The sequence below is a fragment of the Alosa sapidissima genome, chromosome 18 (assembly GCF_018492685.1).
Source record: "Alosa sapidissima isolate fAloSap1 chromosome 18, fAloSap1.pri, whole genome shotgun sequence".
Lineage (NCBI taxonomy): Eukaryota > Metazoa > Chordata > Actinopteri > Clupeiformes > Clupeidae > Alosa > Alosa sapidissima.
In genome coordinates, this window is record NC_055974.1 from 3,308,912 (window position 1) to 3,325,937 (window position 17,026).

Sequence of the window (17,026 nt, forward strand, 5' to 3'; positions counted from 1 at the left end):
GGTCCATCGTCACAGAGGAACACTATAAAGCCTGGAGCAAAACCACCAACTGGGATGGAGCGAAGGGCAAGCGAGCACTGCCGCAAAATGTGAAAAACTTTGTGGTCTCAACACTACAACGAAAGTTCCCTGCTATGGGGAGGAGTGAACTGAATGACTGCATCAATAAGATCAACGAATTCCTCCGCACAACACGCAGATCTTCTACGTTTTCTCTGAAGCACTTTCCCGACTTCGTCTTTCTATAGGCTAAGCATATCATGGAGATAGAGTAGAAAACTGGATTTAACTAAACAAATGTAACTAAGTAAACTGATTGTTTACTCTACAGTAGGCTATGTTCCCCCTCTCAGGCTGTACAGTAGGCCTATTGAAAGTAGGCTAATGAGCTCAATAGACACGTTAGCGCTTCCATTAGGAAACTTTCGTTGCAGACTTTCACAACTGATTGTTTAGCCTACAGTAGCCTACTGTAGGCCTACTCTACAGTAGCCTAGGCTATAGGTTATGTTCCCCCTCTCAGGCTGTACAGTAGGCCTATTGAAAGTAGACTAATGAGCTTAGACACATTAGCGCTTCCAGCCTAATGACTTTCACACATGAATGATTTACAGTAGACACATTAGCGCTCCACGCAGTGGCGTAACTAGGGCTAGTAGGTGCAGCAAGTGCAGTCGCACCAGGGCCTGTGACCTCCGTCGCTACCCCCGCAATGCAATTGCTGGAAAATTCTATACCGGTCCTTTCTGACTACCTGCGTGCCTTTGACCAGGCCAAGGCTACAGCGCAGACACTCGCAAATAAATGGGGGTTCAGAGTACATTTGAAAATGTGAAGAGTGAAGCGTCACTTTGACGAACTATCGGAAGATGAACGCTTAACCGATGCAGAGAGATACTTCAAAGTGCAGGTATTTAATGCAACTCTGGACATCATAATCAGTCAGCTCTCCCAAAGATGTGCAAGCATGTGGGAAACTTGTTATGTGTTTGAGTCTTTACGTCCTATGATCCTTCAACTCGCAGGTGATGATGAACTGCTTGAAAAGGCAGTACGTTTGTCAGACCATTATAGCATGGACATTGCACCGACATTCCCAACACAACTCCTCTCATTTAGGTCTTGCTTTAAAGCAGAGATTTCACAGAAGTCATCTATTTTTCAACTTGCCAAAAGGCTGGTGGTAGATTATGACAGTGTAACATCCACATTCGGGGAAGTGTGTACTGCTCTCATGTTGTTTCTACATTGCCTATGACTGTGGCAACAGCTGAGCGATCTTTTTCCAAATGTTCAACAATTGCTGGTGTACAGGCTATAATCAATTAGCTAAATCATTTGTCCAGCTGTTTAAACATTTTTTCGTGTTACATTCAAACGCAAAAGGTGCTTTGATATATTTTGTTTAAACATCGGCAAGCAGGCATGCTGCGGTTGCAATGAATGAGGATAATTGGTTTTATCTGCGGTGTTATTTTTTGCATTTTGAATATGACTCGCTCCAGCACGTCTACTTTTTTGCACGGTGCTTTCTTAAAGGAGCTGCACCATCTTACAACAATTGCATCTACATTTTCATATTAGAATGTTTTGTCAAGTGTAAGCTTAAACTACCGTGATAAAATTAAGTTTCCGTGCCCCCGCTGAAAGTCTCTTATGCTCTTATCGTTACACTATCAAATCTATAAGTAACCGTGACAAATAGGGTATAAGATATATAAACTCACGCTATTGTATTATCATATATGTTTGGTAATGGCTCAGCTTTCTCTGATTGTTCTACTGACTTGGAAACTGCATCATGGAAGCAGTAAGTCAAGTCGCATCAAAAATAGTAGTGGCAGAACTCCAAAGTGACACCTTGTGGTTGTTTGTGTCAACTGCCGTTTGTGCCATTTCTGCTGAGAAAATGGGGATCGTGATTCCTGAAGGAACCCGTCCAAACTTAACGGGGACCCACTGTAAGTGTTGCTATGAGAGGAGATGTTCTCTAAAGAGCTGGGTCTTCAGGAGTTTTTTTTTAAAATGGAGAAGGATGTCCCTGCCCTTGTAGGAACTGGCAGTGTGTTCCACCAACGAGGAACAACAGATGAGAAAAGTTTGGATTGGCTTGAGCGTACCGGTGGTAGAGCTAGACGTCGTTCGTCTGAGGAGCGCAGCGGTCTGGAGGTAGCGCATGTCTGTATGAGGGTGTTCAAGTAGGTGGGAGCAGAACCGGAGACTACTTTGTAGGCAAGCGTTAGAGCCTTGAATTTGATGCGGGCCGCCATAGGTAGCCAGTGTAGCTGGATGAGCAGCGGGGTAACATGTGCCCTTTTAGGTTGGTTGTAGACCAGGCGCGCCGCCGCGTTCTGGATCATCTGAAGTGGTTTCACTGCGCAGGCTGGGAGACCTGTCAGGAGGGCATTGCAGTAGTCGAGTCGTGAGATGACTATTGCCTGAACCAGAAGTCCTGATTTTCCGTATGTTGTAGAGTGCGAAACGGCATGACCGGGAGACTGAGGCAACATGATCTGAGAAGTTTAGTTGGTTGTCTTGCAGTCCTGGTAGGTGAAACAGACAGGGAGTCAAATTTGATGTTGATGTCGTGGTGTATGGTAGGTTTAGCTGGGAGGACCAGCAGTTCAGTCTTTGAGAGGTTCAGCTGGAGGTGGTGTGCCTTCATCCATGTAGCTATGTCTGAGAGGCAATCCGAGATCCGTGCTGAAACCAAGGGGTCATCAGGTGGAAAGGACAGATAGAGCTGTGTGTCGTCTGCAGAGCAGTGGTATGAGAAGCCATGCGAACGGATAATCTGTCCCAAGGAGGTGGTGTAGATAGCAAAGAGAAGGGGGCCCAGCACTGAGCCCTGGGGGACCCCTGTGGTGAGATGGTGAGGTGCAGATAGCTGACCAGGCCATGATACGTTAAACAAGCGTCCTGTGAGGTAGGATTCAAACCAGGAGAGAGCAGAGCCGGAGATTCCCATGTTAGCGAGTATAGGGAGAAGGATGCGGTGATTAACCGTGTCAAAGGCAGCCGATAAGTCAAGCAGAATGAGTACTGATGACAGAGCGGTCGCCCTGGCTTCTTTTAAGGCTTCTGTTACAGACAGCAGAGCCGTTTCGGTAGAGTGGCCGCTTTTGAACCCAGACTGATTTGGATCCAGAAGGTTGTTCTGTGAAAGGAAGTCAGAGACCTGTTTGGAGACTGCTCGTTCAATGCCTTTGGATAGGAGTGAGACAGGGCGGTAGTTCTCGACTTGAGCAGGGTTGAGAGAAGCTTTCTTAAGTGACGGTGTTACCCGGGCCATTTTGAACGCTGTTGGAAATGTGCCGGAGGTTAGCGAGGCATTGATCACATGTGTGATAGCTGGAGCGATGGTCGGGCTGATGGACTGAAGTAGGCTCGTAGGTATAGGGTCCAGTGAGCATGTGGTAGGACGGCTGCATGTCAGGAGTCTAGATACTTCACTCTCGGAGAGAGGCGTGAATGCTGAAAAAGATGTTCCAGCAGTCCCTAGAGGTTGTAGGAGTGCGGTATCTGAGTCAGATGCGTTGAGTGGGCATGTAGAGAATTGACTGCTGATTGCCGCCACTTTGTTTGTAAAAAATGAGGCGAGGGTATCTGCAGTAAGGCTGGATGGAGGAGGAGGCAGCTGAGGGTTGAGTAGCGATTTGAAGGTTGAGAAAAGTTTTCGAGTGTCTGTAGCGCTGTTGATTTTGTCATTGTAGAAAGCCGTCTTAGCAGCAGTGATGCTGGCTGAGAAGGAGGTCAGGAGTGTCTGGTAATTTTTGAGGTCATCAGTTAGTTTGGTTTTGTGCCATTTCCTCTCCGCGGCTCTGAGTTTGGTGCGCTGCGATCGGAGGGTATCATTTAGCCATGGATGAGAGTGTTTGGATCGAGCTGGCCTTGTGGTAAGAGGGCACAGCTCGTCTAGACACGAGGTCAGTGCGGAGCAGAGCGAGTCTGTGGCCTCATTAACCTCCAGAGAGGAGAAGGTGTTGAGTGGAGGTAAACTGGAGGCAACCACAGAGGAGAAGTGCGTTGGAGACAGGTTCCGGATGTTGCGGCGGAACGTGACCATCGGCTGAGGAGCCGGAGACTGTTCTGTCAGGCTGACGTTGAACTGGATGAAGAAGTGGTCAGAAAGATGGAGAGGCGTCACCATGAGGGTGTCTGTGCTGCAGTTCCGAGTGAAGATCAAGTCAAGCTCTTTGCCAGCTTTGTGAGTCGGTGGGCTTTGAACCAGTTTGAGGTCAAAGGAGTGGATCAGGGCCAAAAAGTCCGCTGAGCCTGGGGCATCTAAGTGGATGTTCATATCACCGAGAACAAGAAGCGGACAGTCATGCTCAGGGATGGAGGACAGTAGAGTGTCAAGTTCGTCCATAAAGTCACCTAGTTGGCCTGGAGGGCGGTAGATGACCAGCACGTAGAGTTTTGCTGGGGCGATCACTGTGATGGCATGGAATTCGAATGAGACATATTTGTTTGAAGGCAGTAGCGGCGTGAATTTCCATTTGTTGGAGATCAGCAGGCCCGTCTCGCCTCCTCGTCCAGATAGGCGAGGGGTGTGGGATAGTGTAAGGTTAGTGGAGAGTGCAGCCGGGGTGGCAGTGTTCTCTGGTTTGATCCAAGTCTCAGTGAGAGCAAGGAGTTCCAATGAAAGGTGGTTGGCATAGCCAGCTATGAAGTCCGTTTTGTTGACTGCGGATTGACAGTTCCACAAGCCCATGGAGAAGGAGGTTTCTGTAGGTAAGGACCGTTTAAGTTGCTGGAGGTTAAGGCGATTTCTGCCCCTTTTGGCATGATGCCGTTTTCTGCTATGGCCGGTGATAACAGATATGGTGGAATGGCACATTTTTGCCTTTGTCGGAGCCTGTGCTCGGTGAACTTGCACAGGTAAACTTGCTCGTCTTGACCGTGTCCGTCTTAAACGAGGACGGCTGAAACGAGGGCTGCCGCTTACGCTGACGCTTCAGCAACAGCCTCTATTGTTATGCTGACAGGAATTGCATGCCGCTGTCCTCGTGTCTCACTAATGATGAATCAGCGTAGACCGCCCTCTGACGTTCAGATTGTTCAAAAGGGTGTTAATTACTGTCAACTGAAAGTCCGCTCGCTCACACCGACCGAAACTCGCAGTTTCAAGTAGCCTCCTCCCTCAGCTGTTCCCAAACGCCCAGAGTCCAATTCTAAACAATTGGAGAGGATTGTAGCCTAGCCAGTAGTAGCCTATGTGTTCTTGCTTTCTCTCTCCCAACTCACTGCAGTTGTTATTAACAGTAATTTATCAGATTAGTAATTCACTTTATATATTTTTTATTTTTCTCTGAAATTTTAGGGAGGATGTTCCTCCCTTTCCTCAATGAAGGAGCCTCCTCTGGTGAATATGTACTTGAAGAAGAATGGAGATCCATTTATTTTCAGCACATGGACACATCAGGCCAGGGTTATTATAGTTAATGAAAACGAAGACTTCAACTAAAACTACACATTTATCCTGTTCTGTTTGAATTCTTGAGAGATACTGGCCTATTAAATAAAACCTTCAATGAAATAAATCTGATCTGACTTTCATTGCACTTTTTCCGGCATCTATAATCAAGACATTCTAGACAAGACAAGATAATACAAGTCAAGACAAACCTGAAAAACTAAAACTAGACATTTCTGTAAAATTCAAACTAAATTAAAACCACCTTTGCACTTGTAAAACTAGTGAAATCAGAAACCAAACTAAAAGACTAAATAAAAATAAAAACTAATGCAAATTTCAAAACAATAATAGCATTGGGCCACAGACACAGAGTAAACACCGTAGCTTTTGAGCAACTGTTTAACACAAACACTGGTTAAATGGTGGCTAGTTAGTGTGTGGGGCATAAATACACACTAACAGCAGGCAGATTACTGTGTTTATTTTCTCCTTCCGTCTTCTGAGTGAGGCTCAACGATGTTGGGTGCACATTCACTTAACACCTATCTGACAAACATATTGGGACATCTGGTCATCACATCTACAGGAACTTTTATAACATCTCCTTGTAAATCTTGGGGTTGGGGTGGGGTTGAGGACATGGATCTGTGCGGCTTTTTTACTGAGCTCTTCAGAACGACCTATTCTTTCACAAATGTTTGTGAATGCCAAGCGGCAACATTCAATACGCAACAAAGTCAATGAAGCCAACACAGGCAAACAGGTTTTCTCTGAGCAATAGAATTTGAACGATTTTGTGTAAAGATTCCAGCTACCCGTATATTTGAGGAGAACTACTTCCTCAAAGTTTTTTGTGAGTGTTTGTAAATATTCCTGAAAACATTAGAGCTAAAGCAGGTATGTTTAAATTTGCTAACATAGGATCATATTCGCGAATTGGAACACACCTCTGCATTACCTCGAACGTCCATCAGGGGTAGGCTCCAATAGCGAGTAAATTTACATAGACCCCCTTGGTAGTCCAACTTCACAGCAGAAATACTTACATGTACAGCCTGGTACAAAAAACTTATCAACTTATCAAAACAACTTTTGAACGATCTGTATAGTCTATGGTGAATGCAGACTGCATGATTAGGTGCTGGATTTATATACCTGTGGCAATCGGTCGGATGAATTCAGTGATTGATTGGTGTAAGTATCCCAACACTTTCACCCATAGTGTAAATTACAGTGTATCGAGGCAATTTTACATATTTAAAATAATGTGGCATGTAAAACTGAGATTGTGTCAGCTTAATGATAAGTAAATAAAGGGATTGTGCCTAACCATGAAGTTCCCTCACAGGAAAAATAAAATTCTCTTGACTTGACGTTTGACTTGAGCTTAATGACAAGTAAATAAAGGGATTACTCAGTGGTTGATGTGATTTGTCATTTTTAACTGGGATAGACATAAGATTGGGGTTTGTTAGCATTAGAGTAATTGAAAGATTGGTGAAATCACTGGGTCTGTTCACAGTATCACTGTAATACACAGCTTATATGATGGCTGTATGATGCATTGAGTAAGCTACATAGCTTTACACAGCTTTACACAGAGATAAATTAAAACGAGGTTTACTCATATCTAACATAATGAGGGGTAGGTGATATAGGAGGTTGTTAAAAATCAAGAGTGAGAGAGGGGGATGAAAGTGAGAGAGGAAAAGAGAGAAACAAAAAGGGATTGAGTGAGGAAGATAATGAAAGTGAGAAAAAGGTAAGTGAAATTATGAGATAGTGAAAAGAGAGAGTGTAAGTAAAGAGATAGTGAAAAGAGAGAGTGTAAGTAAAGAGATAGTGAAAAGAGAGTGTAAGTAAAGAGATGGTGAAAAGAGAGAGTGAAGTAAAGAGATAGTGAAAAGAGAGAGTGAAGTAAAGACAGTGAAAAGAGAGAGTGTAAGTAAAGAGATAGTGAAAAGAGAGAGTAAGTAAAGAGATAGTGAAAAGAGAGAGTGAAGTAAAGAGATAGTGTAAGTAAAGAGAGTAAAAAGAGATAGTGAAGAGAGTGTAAGTAAAGAGATAGTGAAAAGAGAGAGTGAAAGTAAAGAGATAGTGAAAAGAGAGAGTGTAAGTAAAGAGATAGTGAAAAGAGATAGAGTAAGTAAAGAGATAGAGTAAGTAAAGAGATAGTGAAAAGAGAGAGTGAAGTAAAGAGATAGAGTAAGTAAAGAGATAGTGAAAAGAGAGAGTGAAGTAAAGAGATGGTGAAAAGAGAGAGTGAAGTAAAGAGATAGTGAAAAGAGATAGAGTAAGTAAAGAGATAGTAAAAAGAGATAGAGTAAGTAAAGAGATAGTGAAAAGAGAGAGGTAGCGATAGAAAGCTCAAAATGTGTGGGTTATCACAGTTAAAGAGGCTAAGCTCTGAAGGTAGCACTTGGCGAGTTGTTGAGTGTGTGTGTGTGTGTGTGTGTGTGTGTGTGTGTGTATGTATGTATGTGTGTGTGTGTGTGTGTGTGTGTGTGTGTGTGTGTGTGTGTGTGTGTGTGTGTGTGTGTGTGTGTGTGTGTGTGTGTGTGTGTGTGTGTGTGTAGGGGGCCAGACTCAGCGGGATGTATTGAGTGTTGCTCTGGGACGCCTCAGCTCCAGAGCCATCAAACGCCTGCAGTTTGTCACTTTACTGCCAATGCAAGCACATCTCACCACCCTCTCCTGCCTCCCTCCTTACTTTAACTTTCTCTCTCAAACACACATTCTTTGTTACACACACACACACACACACACACACACACACACACACACACACAGACAGACAGACGCAGCTTCGGCCAAATACTTTGTTTGAAAGTGTTTTATGTGTTTGTGTGTTCAACCTCACCCTCTATCTCTCTCTCACAGACACACACACACATACACTCTCTCTCTTTTTTCACCTTCTCTCTCTAACACACATACACAAACACACACACACAGTGCTTAGAGCTTCTCACTCTCTCTCTCTCTCTCTCTCTCACACACACACACACACCTTGGCTGTGGCACTGCTGTATGGTTTTCTGGATGAAGGTCTGCACCTCCCTGTAGGTCTGCAGGAAGCTGTCCTGGAAACGGCTGGCCTGCTCTGCACTCACGCCCAAAATACCAGACAGACGCTCCCGCCCTGAGAGAAAGAGAGGGAGAGAGACGGAAGGAGAGATAGATAGTGAAACAAAATAAAGGCATAAGCCTAAAAAAGGGGGACAACTGAGGACATGAGGTTAAGAACTGAGGGAAAAGAAAATATTTGTCAAGGGATGGGCTATGCAAAGATGCACTGTTTATTAAACATTTGCACGTGCAACAATGCACAAATAATACACACACACACAGAAATATATTCAGAATGTTCCCATATGACAGCCAGTGCTTTCTGTAAGTTGACTCTGGTCTCGTTAGGGCTGTGATGAGGGGAAAATGGGGGGAACTCAGGAAGAGCAGAGGACTGCTCTAGGAGGCCCACATGCATTATGCATCCGCCAGTAAGTGCATTCGTCATCCATTATGAATGCTTGGGCCTGGCTATTACAGTGCAGAGCTGCTGATGACTCCTCACTGCAACACCTGATGGCCTGAAGTCTAAGCCAAATGAATTAAACTCTATAATACTTCAGTAAATGGTCATAAATAGCCTACTTTTTCACTAATAAACTACACCTCGTAACATTATTGTGAAAGCGGCAATGAGAGGGTTGCTGGTTGTATTATTCATTGAGGTGAAAGTCCTTACGACATCATTAACACCTATGAGTATAAACGGTAATGTTCTGCAAAGCACAATGTCCATAACTTCAGTGAAGAAAAACAAAGAAAATGCTTTAAATAAGCCATTTAGGTGTGAATTTAACTGTGGTGTACTTCAATGTTTACTTTTCAATATTGAACCAAATGTAACCCCGTTACCCAAAGGCCACAAGCATAGGTATGGCCTAAGCATCTCCCTACCCTCATCTTTTGACTTAAGCCATTAGGGGCTCTGGTGGTAAACATTTATACAGCTGGACAGAGACAGGGCAATTTGACATCACAATGACGAACTGGTTGAATTTCATTAAAAATTCTTTATGGGACAAACCTGACAAAAGGACCTAAAGAAACCTAGGAATAAAACTGCCACTGATGACAAATCACACGCACACTCCCCAATAGTCTCCATACTAATGTTAGTATTCATTGTAATGTAATTTATTCTGTCTTGAGGCTGATTGTAGCCTTGTCTGGGTCAAGGAGCCGAGAGAGAGAGAGAAAGAGAGAGAAAGAGAGAGAAAGAGATGGGCTGTTAGACATACTGGAATAAGATGGACACAGAAGTGCAGAGGAAGGACAGAACAAGGCAAGAGAGAGACCGACACAACAGACAAGTAGGGCAGTGGAGCAGGGACATGCAAGAAGGAACTAGCAAAGGGCAGTGTGTCTATCTCTGTCTCTATCTCTATATGTGTGTGTGTGTGTGTGTGAGAGAGAGAGAGAGATTCTTTTTGGATGAGAAGCCCCAATTTCCAATTTTGTTCAAAATGTCTATGATATTTTTTAATACTTCAAAATAACATTTGATAAATGAACAAAATCTGGTTTGGTTCCTAACGGGAGCTTTTCCTGCTGATTTTGTTTACCGTGCTCGGAGTTTCGTGCTGGGCTGGTGGGTGCCCTATTTCCGGCCAGTCGCTCGATACATCAACGGTTAGACCGAGAATTCTCGTTGTGAAATCAAAATTCCACTGGAGCTCCAAGCGGTTTTGTACAGGCAGATTTACAACACTGTTTACAGCTCTTCGAGTCACACTTATGGGGTGGGTGCTTGCATTTCTTTAGGAATCCGCCGTCTTGGTTTGTATAGAAATAAATATTAAGTGACACAGTACACGTAAAAGGGAGAAAATAAGGCACGGGCGGAAATAGGTTCATTCACTTTTATTACATGCATTATCCCTCTCAAACTCGATCCCTCACTTATGCTCTCTCTCTCTCTCTCTCTTATTCACTCTCTTGGCCACCTTTACCACTTGCTTTACAAACACTTAATTCCCCCTATTCTATCTTCTGACCTATTTATGTATATGTCCACATATGAGCGACTGTGATTGTGTGATTGTGTGTGTGTGTGTGTGCGCGAGCGCGCTCGTGTGTATCAACACCCTCCCCCAGCCATTCTGCCAGCTTGTCTTCAATGGCAAGTCTCCTTTTAGTATTCAGTAACCATGGAGATATTTCTCTCCTTTGGCCTGTACTATGCCGATCATACTTTCATGTCTCCCTCACTCTGTCTGTCTCTCTCTCTCTCTCTTTCTCTCTCTCTCTCTCTCTCTCTCTCTCTCTCTCTCTCTCTCTCTCTCTCTCTCTCTCTCTCTCGCACACACACACACACTTTCTCTTCCATTCATTCCCTCACCAATGGGTCATATAGCGTTATGCATAACAACTTAACAAATCTTTCCGTCACGGACACCCAGCTCTTCTCCCTCTCCCCCACACACGTGCAACAGACACCAATCTTTACTTCGAAAAAGACACAATAAATACCCCACCCCCCCACCACACACAGACACTGAGACACACAGTCCTTTACCTCCTTCAAAGACAGCAAATGTCCCTGGCTGAGCCATGAGCTGGGGAACACAGTACGGAATTGTATAGAGGATGTATGGAACCCCAATTTCCAGTCCACACACATACACAAACCTGGCCATAAATAAACAGGGTGAAACACACACCCATTCAAACTGACCCAGATACATCTATATAGAGCACCATCTCTCTCTCTCTCTCCCTCTCACACTCACACACTCATACTAACGAGGTGACGGGGCCTAGCTGCTGCATGTCATAGTGGTCTCTACTGGCAACCAGTACTCAGGGAACGATCTGGAATCTCTTCTCTCATCAGACACTTCACAGGCCCGGAGAAATGGGGTCAGAATTCTTTTCTCTGCCTGCCTCTCTCTTCTTTTTTCTCTTTTTCTTTCATTATCCCTCCATCCATGCTTCTGCCCAGGCTACACATAGAAGATATCCCAACTGTGCCTGCATAGTTGTATTTACATGTTTCTGTGTTGATGTCTTATTATTGTGGAGCACTGACCTGGGTCAAATCTGGTTAAATGTATCTATAATAAAATGAGAATGAATAATGAAAAAGTTCCCCGAAGATGAGGCCCACACAAGTCTAAGAGGTCATGTGACCATGTGCAGTGCATTGGGGGGGAAGGTTCACCTGCTCCATACACAACGGAGTAGACGATGCGCTTGGCATGCTCCCTGTCTTCTGAACTCACCGAGTCCTCCTTTATGCCCTTCCTGAAGACACACAGAGAGAACGGGAGAGAGAGAGAGGGAGAGAGAGAGAGAGAGAGAGAGAGAGAGAGAGAGAGAGAGAGAGAGAGAGAGAGAGAGACATTATGTTATGAAGAGTCTTTCTGTCATTTCAGACTGTCAAGGGGTTGCTTTCCCACTTTCTTCTGGGGAAGGAAAACCTGAGTAAGTTCTCGACAACAACAGATCGCTACAGGGCAAGACGTATCAAAGAGTGAGTGAGTGAGTGAAGGAAAGGACAGAAAGTGAGAATGTGGTGTCTGTGTGTGTGTGCATGGTGTAGAGAGAGTGCTAAATTGGATCAGTGTTACAGACAACTGTGGCACCACTAATGTACAGTAAGTAGAGGTGATGCAAAACTGCTGAGGTAAACATGCACGCACACACCTTGCACCACACCCCACCCAGGTTATCACCTACATTCTCCTCTTACTCTCATTCCCACTCTCTTCCTTCCCTCGCCTCAGAAATGTTGATTTATATACAACACATTTTATTGTTTATCTATAAACTCTCTCTCACACACACACATAGACACACACACACACACACACAAACCCCTATAAGCATCGTAATCAATGTCCCTGAAACATTACTGGTGACTCAGTCAGGACAGCTTTTGGGATGCATTCATCAGATGAATTAATGGCTGTGACAATGCTGCACTTATTGGCAAGATGGATGTGCTTTAAGATGTCATGAACCCACCAACTCTGCTCGCTCACTCACTCACTCACACACTCACACACACACACACACGCATACACACACACACACACACACACATGCAGGAAGGGAAGTATACTGTAAAAGATATAGAGTGTGTGTGTATCAGGTTGTTTACAGATATAAGCAAGTACACAATTAAACAAGTAACAACTTTTTGACCATTTCGACCTTTTGACCACATACAATTAAATTAAAGACATAACTTATGATCGAAACACACACTTTCCAATTAAAGGTGCTCTAAGCGATGTTGGGTAACGTCACTTTTGTTGACGCTTAAACAAAACAGAGAGCTAGCTCGCTACTCCCTCTCCCTCCCTCCCATGCAATGGAAACATCTCATCGGTGATTGGCTTGAACGGTTTGTTATGTTTTTATGGTCTGTGGAGCCTGAGCCATCCACAGAGACCACATTTTTTTCCAGTGTATTCAGAGCACAGGCAGCTATATATTTCTCATAGCTCGATATATTCGCTGTATGTGACAAAACATGTTTTAGCTTAGAAACTGTGTAACATTGCTTAGAGCTGCTTTAAGCACATGGATGCCCAGTGTTAGAGAGTACATGATAAACGACTACTTGCATGGCCTATTTTGCAAGATCTGTTCTGAATCTGATTTTATGCCTACACAGTTGCACATTTTTAACAGTTTAGTATCAATTCGTGGTGCAGTAATATAGTATGTAATGGGGGTCAAGGTGAATGGTTGGGAGTGTTTTATAACAGCTTCAAACCTGATTCAGTCAATCATAATCAAAGATGATAAAATGGCTGCTTCAAGGTGAAAACACCAATCACAAACCCTGCCTTGCCCTTCCATTATATCAAATCAGATCCTGGGCAGGTGGCACTGCATGGGACAGGTAGGGTGGACAGAGATAGCATCAAGGTGGCCCAAACCTTCTGCATATAAGAGCATGTCTTCACCAAAAGACACTGTGGGCATGAGATCAATTCGCTGACTAATATATGTGGGCCAGTTCTAGCCTACTACATTTGGGTGGGCTGGTAGAAATTTTGGGTGGGCAACACCCAACAGCAGTCAAATTGTATCAAAACTGACATAAACACAAAACACAGAAAAATCGATACAACCTAGCTTGAGTTTGTAAAGCCAATAGCCAGGGATAGGCAGTATTTCTGATACATGTATTTGAAATAAGTATTTCAAATACAAAATAGTATGTTGTCATTTGTATTTTGTTTTGTTGAAGAAAATGGCTTTCTATTTTGTATCAAAATACTTTATACCAGTAGGTGTGTATTTTTGTAGTTTAAAAATACTGGCAAATACTTTTGGTAAAACCAATAACCTACTTTTGTTGATGTGATGGCATCATAAAAGTGCAAAACAATGAATGCAGCCTCTGACTGGTGCTAACTTGTAATTTGCCCAGAGTTGTTGAGATCAGAACAATGAGATTCAGGATTATGATCCAGTGCAAGATGAGAAATTTGTCTGTTGCTCACATACACTCCCTCTTACCAACCTTATGTTTCTTGAGAACATTAATGATCAGTTTCTTGAGAACTTTAATCATCCGATTGGAACATATGGAACCGGTTATGTGGTTGCCCTGCAACATTACTCAATCTGGGCATAAGCATTGACGATGTCAGAGACTTGTCTCCACTTTGTACAGCTTGACAAGTTCAGTTGTGACTTTTTGAGTGCATCTCTGATACAGTATTTAAGCTATGAGATGTAACAGGCAGGTCAGCATATTGATCTGTTGACTGTTTGCAGGCTATGGCATGTCTCGTAGGCAGAGAAAAGCTGTTGCTCTCAAACATTGTCCACTTAATCAACAGAGTCAGTGTATTGATGAAGGAATAGATTAAATAGATAGATATGGAAGGTTTGCAAAGTGATATCATGGGCCTTTTAAAGGGAAACTATGCAGTTTTACTTAATTTACCTTAACAGCTTCGGAGTCAATGGAATGGTTATATGACTTTTTCCGGATTGAATGGTGGCCCGTTTGATAAGAATTTAGTGACATGTAGCCTACCTTTGTTACAACCTGACGCAGCCATTAAAAAGTGTGGTAGCCTACCGTTGTAACAGTAGCATAAGCATCATGTAACAGTGCTAAAATTGTGATAGCCTTGTTGTTAAACTGATTATTTCTTTCATGTCTGAAGCATTTTGTTGAGTGATCTTTAAAGTTGCTGTGGCTGTCCTAAGTTTAACTGGGTTTGATCAGGGCACAAAACTCATAATCCATAACTCGCAATCAGAACAATGTAACAATGGAGTTTCTCAGACATTCGTCATGGCAGAGCCAGCAAAAAGAAGCAGAAAGCGAGTAAACCGTTGTCGGAGGAACAGGGAAGGAGGAAACGGCAGACTGACTGAGCGAGGAGTGTGAACTGTGAAGAAATTGCCAAAACTACATAGGACCCCTTTAAAGAGAATTTTTAGTACTTTCAAAATACAAAAATACAGTATTTTATTTTGATACATGGTGTGGCTATGTATTTTATAGTTAATTTTGATACACTTAAAATTAGGATATTTTATATTTTATTTTAAAATACATTTTGATGTATTTTTGCCCATCCCTGCAGCAACTCGAGCTTGGTAGCACTGATTGTTTTTTGGGGGTTTTCTCGTATCAACAGCATTCAGTGACTGAGTGAGAAACAGAGATCCATAGGTCTACAGCTATGTACCAGCTAGCTACCATTACACTCAAGACCAACTCATCTACATTCAAGCTGGGTTTGAGACTGCACATTGCACAGATGCACAACTGAAAAAAAAACCTTTGACTTTTTGACTTTGTTTGGGTGGGCAAGACACAATGCTTAGGTGGGCTTAGCACACCCTGGCCCCTTCCTAGAGCCGGCCCTGGGTGAATTAATCAGCTGATGATGTGCAATATGTCATGTCTTATTAATGGCAGATCAAGGAGCACGGGAGTCTTCCCCTACCCTTAATGTTATCAGTTCCATTTTTTACCCATCCAGGGGCAGTGTACACACATTCATACACACACACTCAGTGCCCATTTCAATAATGGACCCTATCAAGACATATTTATTTACCAGTCCAGGATCAAACATAATAAATGTGTCATTCTGGATGATAATCCAAAAGTAGTAAAAATCAAAACCAAATTTGACGTTCTATAGGGAAAAGTCAATTCATTGTCTAGGTAGTTGAGATGAGCTACAGTATGGGTGATAGTAAACTTCAAAGCCTCTCTCTCTCTCTCTCTTTGTATGTGTATGTGTGTGTGTGAATGTGTGCGTGTCATACAGGTATGAATGTGAATGAGAGAGAGAACACAATACTACATACAGCTTTGATTTACCAGACACATAAGCACTCCTTCAATGTGGAACGCATGCACACACATGCACACACCCACAGAGAAGTTCAGCCACACACCCTCACCCACGCTCATTATCGCCATGCCTGCGGGGCTGCTGACAGTGATGGGAGGCTGGAGGTGGGGGGTGGGGAGACGACAAATCACTCAGGATGCCGTTGTGGGGGTAGCCATGGAAACACAACTGGTGGCTTTGAAGTGATGCTGGATGCCGTCCTTTCCGCTCTGTCTGATCACACACACAGTGCATGTGTGTGCCTGTGTGGTGTGTGCCTGTGTGGTGTGTGTGTGTGTGCATGTGTGGTGTGTGCGTGCATGTTTCCTTTCAAAATGAATGTCTGGTTTCTGTAAGTGTTTGCACATATGACTCTAATATACAATGGTTTCATACAGTATAATATGGCATTGTACAGTGTACTGAAGTATAGCACAGAGAGAGAGAGAGAGAGAGAGAGAGAGAAAGAGGCACAATATAGGTGTGTGATCATAAATGACTACATTTCTTTCATTTTTCTTATGACAGCAGGGATGTATAGTAGTGAATGTGTTAGTGTGCTTATGTGTAAGACAGTTTAACACCCACCACTGAGAGGCCAGCATGGTGAAGACATCTGCCTCAGGATTCTGGAAAATTTTGAGAAGCTCCGGGTCCAAGGAGAGATGTGCCAGCAGACGCAGCTCCACCTGACAGAAATCTACAAACACACACACACACATACCATAAACCATTGTTTATCTAACAATGTACAAACACACACACACACACACACACATAAATTAAATCATCTCACAGAATATACACATAGAATGCACACATAACACAAACATGCTCAATCACTCAAATCACTCAACATAATAGTGAAACATTTCCTGTTGTACACCTGAACACAAAGTCGCACACCTAAGAACAATGGCTATGAAATAATGAGAGAACGAGAGAGAGAGAGAGCATATGTGCACAGTGTGTGTGTATGTGTGCAAGTGAGAATTGATCTAAATGTGTGTGTGTATGTGTTCAAGTGAGACTGAGAGTGCATGTGCATGGTGTGTGTGTGTGTGTGTGTGTGTGTGTGTGTGTGTGTGTGTGTGTGTGTGTGTGTGTGTGTGTGTGTGTGTGTGTTTGTGTGCATGTGTATGTGAGAGTGCGTAGGGGGGCACTAGAGTCTCCTGTTCCTCTGTCAGCAGGTTCGGTAATCCTCTCGGTCGGCCCT

General features: G+C 43.5%; 1 protein-coding gene across 7 annotated transcripts in view; it reads right to left on the reverse strand.

Annotated features, from left to right (window-relative positions):
• The window catches only part of poln (polymerase (DNA directed) nu), a 115,542-nt gene that overhangs the window by 27,479 nt on the left and 71,037 nt on the right, over positions 1-17,026 (reverse strand). For all 7 annotated transcript variants that reach the window (XM_042070244.1, XM_042070238.1, XM_042070239.1 and 4 more), the window contains 3 exons: positions 16,399-16,510; positions 11,649-11,731; positions 8,430-8,561 (listed from right to left, as the gene is read on the reverse strand). In XM_042070244.1, the coding sequence (XP_041926178.1) occupies positions 8,430-8,561; positions 11,649-11,731; positions 16,399-16,510 (327 nt within the window). The remainder of the gene's footprint in view (positions 1-8,429; positions 8,562-11,648; positions 11,732-16,398; positions 16,511-17,026) is intronic.